General features: G+C 48.2%; 1 protein-coding gene across 2 annotated transcripts in view; it reads right to left on the reverse strand.

The window, feature by feature from the left end:
- Positions 1-11,590, reverse strand: part of SPIRE2 (spire type actin nucleation factor 2) — a 28,873-nt gene extending 17,283 nt beyond the window's left edge. For both annotated transcript variants that reach the window (XM_035119857.2, XM_035119858.2), the window contains exons 1-2: positions 11,100-11,590; positions 1,717-1,754 (exon numbers count right to left, since the gene is read on the reverse strand). In XM_035119857.2, coding sequence (XP_034975748.2) covers positions 1,717-1,754; positions 11,100-11,451 — 390 coding nt within the window. In that variant the 5' untranslated portion in view covers positions 11,452-11,590. The remainder of the gene's footprint in view (positions 1-1,716; positions 1,755-11,099) is intronic.
- Positions 11,591-11,921: the final 331 nt, after the last annotated feature.

Consider the following 11,921-nt stretch of genomic DNA (forward strand, 5'->3'; position numbering starts at 1 on the left):
CCTTCTGGAATGCCCCTTCTAACAGCAAACGTAGGTGCTGTGTCGACAGGACTGTAGGCAAAAGGGAGCCACTGAGCAACAACAGGAAAGTATCTGCATGCTTGCAGGAAGCCCTGAGGTTTGCAAAGATTTGAAAAAGAATATCCTAAGACATAGGAGCCAACTCCTAGGGATCAAGGTCCTTTCATACACACCCCAATAAAAATTTGAGGGCCCTGGGCCCTGTGCAAAGTTGATGGGCATTGCCATTCGAATGGTGAGTGTGTGCCATATCATGTGATCAATTATGCAGGGGGGGGGGGCTTACCTGCCCTCCCCAGCAATTTTTTATTCAAGTTAGCACCTCTGCCCTAAGAAGAGGGAGGAACATCCTCTCCCCCCCCAGCAGCTGCATAAGGGCAGTATGAGTGACAGCCAGAGACTGGAGGGTGGGATGGAGGAGTGGCTGAAACTCTGAACAGGAGCACTCCTTTTGAGAGGGAGGATATACTGCAACACTTAGTTGCAGGTATTGTGTTGTATACTGTTCTTGTTCTTACTGTTGGTATTATTGGGGATATCCTTAAATGATTTTTAAAAACAATTCATTTTATTTCCCAAAGAAAGGTGTGCATTTTGCTCCCCCTCCTGTTTTCCTTGCTCTCTGCACCATGAACACCAGGGCTCCATTATCTAGAAGTCAAGGGGAACATGAGCCCCCCACAGGGAACAGGGTTGATGTGAAAAGCCAAGAGCCTCCGAGCAGAAACAGAAGCTGCACTGTTAGCTGGCTTCCTTCCCCTGTGGGAAAGTTGAGTGGGGGGTGGGGGTGGGCAGGCATAGAGGGAGGAGGTGTACATTGATAGGAGAAAAACAAAGACACTGTCATGTCAAGCTGAGCCATGGAGGCCAAGAGGAGGACTTGGGGAAAGAGGGAGAGGGAGACACACATGTTCAGGGTGTGCAAAGAGATAAAAAGGGCCTAAACTCCACCCTTGTAAGATCTCCAAACCAGATCCAGCAGGTGCATGGCACTTGCCAAAGGATCTCCTTTCCTGGCTGCTTTTGGTTCAAGCCAAACTACCCCTGTCTTCCCAGCTACCATTTTGGCCACTTCTAATGGGATCAAGGAGGGACTTGATTTGGCCTGGGACAGCTCATTAAATATAGTTATGCTTCAGCATTTGTGAATTATTCATTGCTTGAGCACCGGTCCCTGGGCTTAGCTACCAAGGCGACAGGCACCCAGGAGAGATGGGCTGATGGTGGAGCTGCAGCTGCTTTGAGTTTGGGAAGTGGGGGGGAGGAAGAGAGTGGAAAGAGCCTCTCCCAAAGGTCTTCTCAGGAGAAGGACACACAGAAATCACTCAGAATCAGAAGGGTTCTGTTTGCACCACTGCAAAGCGCTTTCATTCACATAAAGTTGGAAAGGCATGATAGGAGCTTTTAAAGAAAATGCATGGCCTGCAGAAGACACATTTCTCCCTCTCTCATAATACCAGAAGGTGGGGTCTTTCGCCTGATCCAGCTCCAAAGCTCTTATATTCTTAGCAGTCTGAGGTTTTCTGCACTGATCACTTAAAATCTATGCGGTCCTCCAACTGGCTGAAGGCAGAATGACTTCACCCACATGCTGAGAAAAAGGCTTTTTAGCAGGTCACCAGAATGATCCAATAATGCTGGCTTTCGGGGGCAAGTTTCAGTGACCCCTCATTTCCTAGGAGAGAATCAACATACCTGTGCTTCAGCAGAGGGCGTCAAGGTCAATGGGAGTTCTGCAAGAGGAAAACGACACCATTAAGATTGCTGCCTTTTGGAACCATATCTCATATTGTCAAGTTGTGGTTGCTATATCACCTTGTTGTACACACGCTCTTCCCAACCACAAGAGCCAGGCCAGACTCAAAGGACCTAGATTCACCTGTGCACCTTTGTTGGATTCCAGCCCAGCCTCCTTCCCTTATCAAAGCAGGAGCCCATATTCCCTGCTACTACAGACAAGACAGAAATTCAAAGGGTGCTGTAGACACTGTCCAATGATGCCTACAGGACAGCTTAAGAACCAAGACCAAGGGTAAGAGGTTAATACTTCAATGCATTAAGGGAGGTGGTGCCAAAGCCACAGTTCTCTCAAATAAAATGAATGGCTGGCTCAGCTACAGCACTGGGGTGCTCACAGAAAGCCCAGTCAGCATAATGCATGCAACACTGTACTTGATGCAGGCCAGACTGAACCACACTGACATAAAAACACTCACATCTCTTATGGTCAGAGGGCTACGAGTAGTATTCGCCTTTCCCCACGGCTGCAGTTTCTCTGTCCCAAGCCAAGCTGATTAAAGACTGGGAAACCCTATCCAAGCCAACTAACTGCCCAGTAATGCTTCTTCCTCTCCCCAATCTCTTTAAAACAAAAACTAACTTCCAGTGGCTATTTTTCTGGGGACTTGAGATCTCATCAGTTTCCTCCCCAAGTCTCTTTTCATTGGTCAGACAGGAGAAAAAACCCTCCCTTTTCCTGTTCCTTTAGATCTTTTATGTTTATATATAGTTTTTATTCTATTGGTGTTCAAATGTTTTTAATGACTCTCTCACCCTGCTATGTTTTTAGCTGTTTCTACCAGTATGTTATTTGTAAGCTGCCCTGAGTCCCTGTCAGGGAAAAAGGTGGGGTATAAATAAAGGTATTATAATAATTGCAAACCCCGTTTATTCTTGCTTTACCATCCATGGTCAGGGATAATTATGGCTTGTCATTGTACCAATGATGATTTTCTGTTTTTTACACAAGCACACACTACTGCTTCTCCAAGCCCAAATGTGCCATTTAAGTATTGCCTTCTTCAATCCTGGCTGGCTGGCAGTGAATCATCATGGAGAGCCACACTGGTAAAGAAGGGGTGGTGGAAGTCTGCATGGCTGAAAGCCTCTGTCTGCTGCACCTGTAGATCAGGCTCAAGTGCATACATGAAACATGAACAATCAGGGTTTGCCTGTGAACATTAAAAGAACAGCAGCAGCAGCCTCCTCCACTTCTGCAAGGGACAGGCTGTGAACTCCAAATATCAAGAGGTGGGAGGGGAAGAAGCAAAAATGCGCAAGTGGTGGGAGTTTGGAAAAGAAACAAAACAGAAAAAAGACACATGGCAGCTGGTGCACCAACAGTCAAAAAGGCAACTAAAAGGCTCTCTGGGGCAGAAAGGGCTTTTCCAAGTGCATCTTTGGCAAGACAGAAATTAGCCCTGAAAAGGCAGGCCATTAAATCCACCCACTTGGGGACCATAGTCCTCAGAGAACCTGCCATTTATGAATGCGCAGCCTTATTTTTTTGGGGGGGGGGAGGAAGAGCACTAAATGGAGCAGGTTTTAATTCCCAGACAGGGATAAAGCAGTTAAGCCAGGCTCCCCCTGCTCCACTTTCTATAATTGTCCGCAGTGCTTGAGCGCCACTTTGCTGACATGCCCCCTGCGACCCGAGGGAGCTCAGACCCCCCATTTCCTGCCATTTCCCCAATCAATGAGCCACTTATAGGCTGCCCTCCAGAGAGGTCAGCCTGGCCCACACAAGTGCCTCTTGTCTCCAGTGACACTGAAGGGATGAAGCTCTCCTTCTCTCTTAGCATGTGCAGCAAGCAGAGGTCGAGGATGCCTTCTGTAGGGCTCCCTAATGCTGTTTAGACTGGTTTGGGGTTTGTTTGGTCGCAGGTGGTGGAGGAAGGGTAGTTCTGGTGGTGGTAGTGGTGGCAGCGCTTCTTACAACAACAAAAAGTTGTTTTTACTGTATACTGAAAATGATTGTGAGCCGCTCTGAGGAATATTATGGGCAAAGGTCCAAGGATATAAATCAGAACAATATAACCTATTGTTATTTCTGTTTAAGTGCCTTCCCATCATTTCTCTGTCCAAGAGGTGCTGGGGGAAAGAAGGCTCAAATAAGCCATCTCTGTTTAGAAGTACTTCCATAGCCAACGATCAATGCACTCAAAATTTTGCAGATACTACAACCTCCCCCAAGCTGGTGCCCTCTAAATATTTTGGACAACTCGCATCATGGCTAAGAGGTATTATAGTAAGAAATGGTTGTTCTGGCTGGGGCAGGTGGGAGCTGTAGCCTGAAATACCTGGAGACTATCAGACTGGGGAAGGTTTTCCTACCTCTAGGATGGGGGGGGGAGGCAACATGGTGCCCTCCAGATATGGACTGCACAGGTCCCATCCTCCTTGGGGCTATGGGAATCGTACTCCAAAATATCTGGAGCTGCACCAGATTGGCTGCCTTGCATTGGAAGAAAGCAGAGCATGGCTTCATACAGCCACATGAATGGAGCAAGAGTCCTGTTTTCCATTTATCAGCATGACAACAAGAGCAAAAGCTGTTAAAGAGGCATAACTTGCTAGGGCAGCCGCATCAGCAAAGCACAGTCTAACAGACTCAGCAGATTCTCAGCAACTCCGAGACATTTCAGAGAAATTAAAGCATCTCCTAAACTTTTCCGTAGGCAGCACCACGCAGCAATTCTGTGGCATAAGAACTAAAAAAAAACCCCAGACACACAAAGGAATAAAGTAGCAGCAGCTCAGATTTGCATCCTTGTAAAAGGGGCACAAAGTCAGCTGGTGAATGGATTTGCCCCTCTCTCAGTTCCTAGTATCTCTCATATATCACAATTCACCATTGACTCCAGTCCTTGAAAGAGGAACTGCAGAGGCTAAGCAGGAAATATTTCTCTTTGCATTTGGCATTAAAATGTCCCCAACATGCAAATTCAGTCACTACAGTTTCTCTGTTCGCAGGAGATAGTATGTAAATAGTATATTTAAATTAGGTTGAAGTAGATATAAGCAAGGTTTAGAGCTTTACAGAAGTCTCTGGTGGACAAAGGGGGAAAAGATAAGGGGTGGGGAACCAACCCAGTCATTTGTAACAGAGTTTAGTCTTGCTTCTCAAACTATCTGATGTGGCAGACCAGCAATTCCTACCCCCCACCACAATGTGTCAGGAACCAACACCATATTGGTCCCAGGGGCATCTCACCCAACTTGAGCTGTGATGAGGTTTTCATAGACTGGCAGCTGATGGCTTATGGACTGGCACTATTCTGTGGACCACCACTTTGAGTAGCCTTTTTCTAATGCCCCTATTTCCATTTGCTCCTTACGTGAGCACAATCTGCAGGCATGCCTACATTAGACAGACTGAAAGCACATCTGGATTTCAACAGGAAATCCTCTGGATTTCAGAGGAACTGCTCTCTCAGTATCTCCACACAGAACATGCTGGGGATTGCAGCAGAAAGTGCCACACATCAAGAACACTTCACAAAATTATGTGCTGGTCTTGCACAAGACTCTTCATTCCAGTATTTAATTGCTGCTCTGTTTTGGGGTCGGCTGAGGAAAGCAGGTGGTTGTGTTGTTAATGGTTACAGAGGCCTATTGGGTATTATTATTATTTTATATTGCTACCCAGCAACCTTCACCAAATCAAACTGCAGATTGATACAGCTAAACATTGTTCTTGTGCAAGGGTTCACCATTAAGATTATTTTTTAAATACAGTAATGGGAAAAGTTGCACCCTCCTCAAAAGCACAAGTCTGCATTTTATCTATTGTTAAGCGTGATAACTAAAGGCTGGTTACATTTGGTCTTGCAGACTTCCAGTGGGTTGTTTTTTTTTAGAAGTGCACACAGATGCAAAAATACCTGCAGGTATGCCCAAAAGAGTCAGGACTTATTCATGCTGTGCATAGTTAAAACTATGGAACTTGCTCCCACAAGAGGCAGTGATGTTGTCCACCAGCTTGAATGGCTCTCAAATAGTATTAGACAAATTCATGGAGGAGAGGGTTATCAGAGGATACTAGCCAGGATGTTTATGCTCTGCCTTTGTTTATGTAACAGTTGCTAAAAACCACAGGAGGGGAAGGTGCTCTTTTGCTCAGATCCTGCTTGCAGGTTTTCTGCAGGCATCAGGTTGGCTACTGTGAGAACAGGATGCTGGACTAGATGGGCCCCTGATCTGATCCAGCAGGCCCTTCTTATGTTCAGAACAGAAAAGGTAGAGGAGGGGAGGGGAGGCATGGCAGAGAGGAGGAGCAAAGCAGCTCAGCACAGATACATCCCATCAAGCTCTAGTGTGGATGGGAAATTGTGGGAAGTAATGTGTGACTCAGAAATCAGATCTGAACTTCCCATATATGATTTTTAAGAAGTGTCCTTCTGGAAGCACCCCTAGCTATATAAAGGAAGGTTTTCAGGATACCATGGATGCTGGAAAGGAACATGATAGGAACTGAGCTTCTCTCTACTGCAGCAAAGACTCCTTGCTATATACTGCTACTGTTCATCACCGTGTTCCTTCAGGGGCCATTAAACTGATGCAATTCTTGGCCTCCTCCCCACTAAAACATCAGTGGTGCCTGGGGGCAGAGAGAGAGAGCTCTTGGGCTGGAATTATTTAAATGCACCAAAAGAGTCACCTTCGCTTTGCATCATTGGTTGAAGGTCAAGAAGTCAGTGGCCCTTTAAGTTGCTGCTAACAATCATAGCCTAGGCTATGTATAGCCCAGAACCGGGCAGACCAGTTTTTAAGGCACTCTGTGCAATGCTTCTAAGTAAATATTATCAGAACAAGCAGATCAGCAATAGCTACTCCTGCAAAGACTCCAACGCAACCGGCTGCAGCCCCCGCAAGGACAAAGGCAAAAGGTTCCATTCTGCTTTGTCCCTCCAGGCATCTCTTATTCTTTAAGAGTTTTCATACATGACAAAGAACATCAAAACAGAAAACAATTACCTTCCCCATGCATTCCTTCCAGTATTTCATTCTCTTGGGATGAGCAGGAAAGAGTTAGAATTTTGAAATAGAATTGCTACCTGCCTTTGCAGACACCAGAGAGATGTCAAAACATGTGGGATTGTGAAGTGCTTTCTGGGGGATGAGCACAATGGAAAGGATTTCAGTGAGGATTGGTAAAGTAAAGGTAAATAATAATAATAATAATAATAATAATAATAATAATAATAATAATAATAATTTATTATTTGTACCCCGCCCATCTGGCTGGGTCTCCCCAGCCACTCTGGGCGGCTTCCAACAAAGATTAAAAACACATTAAAATGTCACACATTAAAAACTTCCCTAAATAGGGCTGCCTTCAGATGTTTTCTAAATGTCAGGTAGTTGTTTATCTCTTTGACATCTGATGGGAGGGCGTTCCACAGGGCGGGCGCCGCTACCGAGAAGGCTCTCTGCCTGGTTCCCTGTAGCTTTGCTTCTCACAGTGAGGGAACCACCAGAAGGCCCTCAGCGCTGGACTTCAGTGTCCGGGCTGAATGATGGGGGTGGAGACGCTCCTTCAGGTATACTGGGCTGTGGCCGTTTAGGGCTTTCAAGGTCTGCAAAAACACTTTGAACTGTGCTTGGAAACGTACTGGGAGCCAATGTAGATCCTTTAAGACCGGTGTTATATGGTCTCGGCTGCTCCCAGTCACCAATTTAGCTGCCCATTCTGGATTAGCTGTAGTTTCCAGGTCACCTTCAAAGGTAGCCCCATGTATAGCGCATTGCAGTAGTCCAAGCTAGAGATAACTAGAGCATGCACCTGATCACAGGTTGAGGGTTAAGGCAACACTTTCCCCCTTTCCTTCCATGCGCTGCATTCCCCTGACCATTAGGTCCAGTCGTGGACGACTCTGGGTTTGCGGTGCTCATCCCGTTTTACTGGCCGAGGGAGCTGGTCTACAGCTTCCTGGTCATGTGGCCAGCATGACTAAGCCGCTTTCTGGAGAACCAGAGCAGCGCATGGAAACACCGTTTACCTTCCCGCCGGAGTGGTACCTATTTATCTACTTGCACTTTGATGTGCTTTTGAACTGCTAGGTGGGCAGAAGCAGGGACCGAGCAACGGGAGCTCACCCTGTCACGGGGATTTGAACCGCCAACCTTCTGATCAGCAAGCCCTAGGCTCTGTGGTTTAACCCACAACGGCACCTGCGTCCCAAACTGATTCAGATATATGAAGATTAGGACAATAAGGCTGTCAAATTTAGACAACAGGACAGTGGCTTTGAAGTTGAGAACATCTCAATCCTTCACATGTAGGCACATCCTCATTGTTATTTCTTCAGCTGCACAACAGGAAAGTCACACACAAAAGGGAGTTGTGATGGGAGTTGTAGTCTAAAACCTCATCTCAACACCAGCCTGCCCATACTCCAAGACAGAAATTGGGAACCTGTGGTCCTCCAGATGTTGGACTACAGCTCCCATCAGCTCTGATCATTGGTCATGCTGGCTGCTTGGAGTTTAAGTCCCATGACATCTGGAGGACACTACACTAGATACCCCACTCTAAGATCTTCAGCAGAGGCTCTGTCCTTTGGCTGCCCCTTCAGGGTGTGTCAACAGGATGCAGGGGAAAGGGCCTTCTTGCTGGTGGCCTCCTGACTGTGCGCAATGCTCTCCACATGCTTCACTGATGTCATTTCAGTGCTGCCAGTCAAAGCCCCCCCCTCTTTCCCCCTGGGGTTTTTAATTTCCTTTCATGCTGCTTTCATGTCACACACATCCTGTCTATTTTAGTTCTGCTAATAGCTTTCATATTGTGCCGTTTTTGATGCTTTATACGTATTGTAGCTTTCGCATTTGATTCCCAAAACCCTTCAGTGGGTTTCCAGGTACAATGTCTTCTGCAGCTCTTCCTGCCTGCCCCAAGCCTTGAGATGCATGCAAGGGCATAAAAAAGAATGTGTGCGTGCATTAGTTATGTGCATCGCTGGTGGGAATGTCTCCTCTGCTACATTTCAGAGAAGACACAAAGGGAGCAGCTTTGCAGTGATTCAATACACAATTCTCTCATCACCTGCCATGTGGCTGGTGACTGTGAGGTGCTAAGCACCCAAACATTGATGTCCCTGAGGCCACACAGGGCCTGGCTCACCCCTTGGGGCCAGAACACTTCCCTACCTTGGAGACAGATAAGAAGGCGGAATCTATAGCTCTTAAACATCTACACCTGCCTTGCATGGATGTACTAAACGATGAAGGCAAGCAGTGTTTCTCAAGCACTGGATGGCTTGTGTTTATGCTAGCACATGAGAGCACTCAGCAAATTGCAGCAGATTTGTGTTGGCCGTTGGTGTAATTACACACATCATAAACATACCAAGGATGTGAAATGTGTCCTTGGGAGATACTTTGATCTCTTTGCTCACACATGAAAGATAATCCAGGACTTACTACAATCCAGGATCCCCACCCAGTTTGCAGGTGCACGGGGAAGCTTAGACTTTGGACTTGCGTGACAGCAGGCAAGTGGGGGAGGGGTGGGGCAGGGAAGAGATTTGCTTTAAAAGAAAAGCATCCAAATAGGTTGGGTAACACATAATAAAATTATATAATTAATTTGGATAAGGATTTGTTAAAAAGCTGCTATATTAAGGCATGTTATCACAATACGTATAGCTTTAATTTCCGAATAAAAGTGTGTTAAAACTTTTAAAAAGAAAAAAAGAAGTTGTTCTTCTACAGCAACGTGTGGGCGGTCCAAGACGTTTTGCTGCCTGAGATGGCCATGACTGCACCTCCTCGCCCCTGCGTACAAAAGTCAACCAGACTGCCAGCTTTCTTAGATTTCCACAATTGCACTCAAAGGCAGCAGGTTAGTTTAAGCAGGCTGTAAGGGCACACACAGTTCTGTCCACTCCCCACCCACTCCATAGCATTTGCCACCTGAGGTAGTTGCTTCATCTTCCCTCATGTTAGCGCTGGCCCTGGGACAGCCTTGCAGTGCTTAAGGCAGTCACGACATACCTGGTGGGTCTTCCATTAAGAGGCTTGTTTGGTTTGGATTTAAAGCATGATGATATTGTATCTACTTTCCTGCAGTTTAAGTGCCTTTCACCTTCAAGTGGAGACCACACACACACACACACACACACAATCATTCGATTCATAGAAGTGAAAGCATGTAGAAAACAGTCCCTTCAGCTTACTTAATCTGAACTACTTCTTCTCTGCTTCTCAATTTCCTTTCCAAAGAATTAAGTTTTGTCTGTTTATATGCAAGGATCAGCAGGAACACAAAGGCCAAAATGCACAGAGACCAACTCCTACAGAACAGGGCGTCCTCAAATGCCATCACATCTGACAGATTGATGCCTTTAGGATTCCCTCTGTCTACTTGGGAACAGGCTGCTTTCAGGCTCCAAGAAAACAGCTTTAAGTTAGCACATGGGGAGAGGCTGGCCCCATCCACAATTCACCTCCAGTTCTTTCCTTGAGATATTCAGAACCAACCCAATTGTTAAAACCTTTTGCCCTTCAGAAACAACAAGTCCAGGTTGTTGTTTATTAAAAAGACAGAGAGTCTTTACATGCCCCTTATCTTGCCGAAGCAAGATTTCACTTCCCACCATAACACCTTTTTGTTTACTTCTGGAACACATATCAGGCTCAGAAAGGAAACAAAACAAAACAAAACACCTTTAAATCTACCTCTGCACACCAAAAGTTATTCCCCCCAATATATTTGTTTCCTGCTTAGATGAACTTGGAGGGCTTCACTAGTATATTAGTAGATTCTAAAACAGGAATCACAAAAGCAAATCACCAATGAATACTTCCAGACTTTTTTTTAAAAAAAAAGGAAAGGAGAGAGGAAGGAAAGGAGGGTATTAGCCCGGCAGTTCAGTTGTTGGCTCTTCCCTTGCCAAGGAATCGTCCTCCCCACCCCCACCCCCTGTTATGTCAAGAGCTCTGGACACACCCGCCCACTAGCCTCTCAGGTAGAGACTAGCAGGTGAAGGGGGGTGGCTACGGGACTGCGGGACACAGAGGCCATCTTTGCTCCCCCCCCCAACCACTTAGCTCTTAGCTAAAAGCTCCCCGCCCTCAAACTTAATTCCTGCGGGCTGAGAAGACGGGGGAGGGGCCGAGCGCTCAGCCGCAGTCCCTGAAGCTTTTTCCCTGGCAGCCCTGCAGAAACCGACGAGAAGGTTGATTTGCCCGAGTCCGGGGGGGGGGGGAGCTCTCCTCGCTCCATCCCCGCCGCCGCCCTTGTGGGTCGTTCGGCCCGGCTCCGTAGTGCTGTGCCGCCCGGCTCACGCCCCACTCACCGCTCACGCCGAACTCGCCGCAGGCGGACACGGCGCCGTCCCGGTGCAGGCGGATGTCGGCGGTGTCGCGGATGCGCCCAGCGGGCCCCCAGCGGCGCGCCTCCTGCTCGGGTGCGCCTTCCTCGACGGGGCCGGGCTGCAGCAGCCCGCGGCAGCACTGGAAGCACACGGCCCAGGCCTGCTCCTCGTTGATGGGCTGCTCGTAAGACTTCAGCACCTCCTCCAGGGACAGCTCCGCCGGCTCCCCCGACGGCCGCTCCTCGGACGCCGCCACCGCGGCCCGAGCGCCGCTCCCGCTGCCGCCCTCGGTTCCCGCCGCCGCCGCTGCTGCTCCTGCCGCCGCTCGGGCCATGGCCGCTGCTCCATCATCGGCTCCTCCGGCGAGGCGGGCTGGTTGCCATAACAGCGGCGCTGCTGGGCAGCCTGAGGAAGAGGAGGAGGACAAGGAAGGGGAGGGCTGAGCTGGGCTGGCCGCCGCCACGGCTGCTTTGTCATCCCTCCAGCCCAGCCCGCCGAGGAGGGAGCCCCGCAGCCGCAGCCTATGGAGAGGCCAGGTGCGCCCAGGAGGTGGGGAGATACGCCCCGCGGGCCCGCGCCCGGCTCCGCCCTGCGGAGGACAAAAAAGCCGAGGGCGCCCTCTCCCAGGTTAGCCTCAGCTCCGGCACAGAGGTTTCTAAGCAGCATGCAGAGAGTGGCTTTTTTAAAAAAGGACCTCTGAGCGCATGCGGCTACTAAAAAGTGCCCCTGAGAGCATGCAGAGTGGCTTTTCAAAAAAGAGTGCCTCTGAGAGTGCATGCAGAAAGTTGCCATGTATTTTAAAAG

Source organism: Zootoca vivipara, chromosome 6, assembly GCF_963506605.1.
Source record: "Zootoca vivipara chromosome 6, rZooViv1.1, whole genome shotgun sequence".
In the NCBI taxonomy this organism is placed as follows: Eukaryota; Metazoa; Chordata; class Lepidosauria; order Squamata; family Lacertidae; genus Zootoca; species Zootoca vivipara.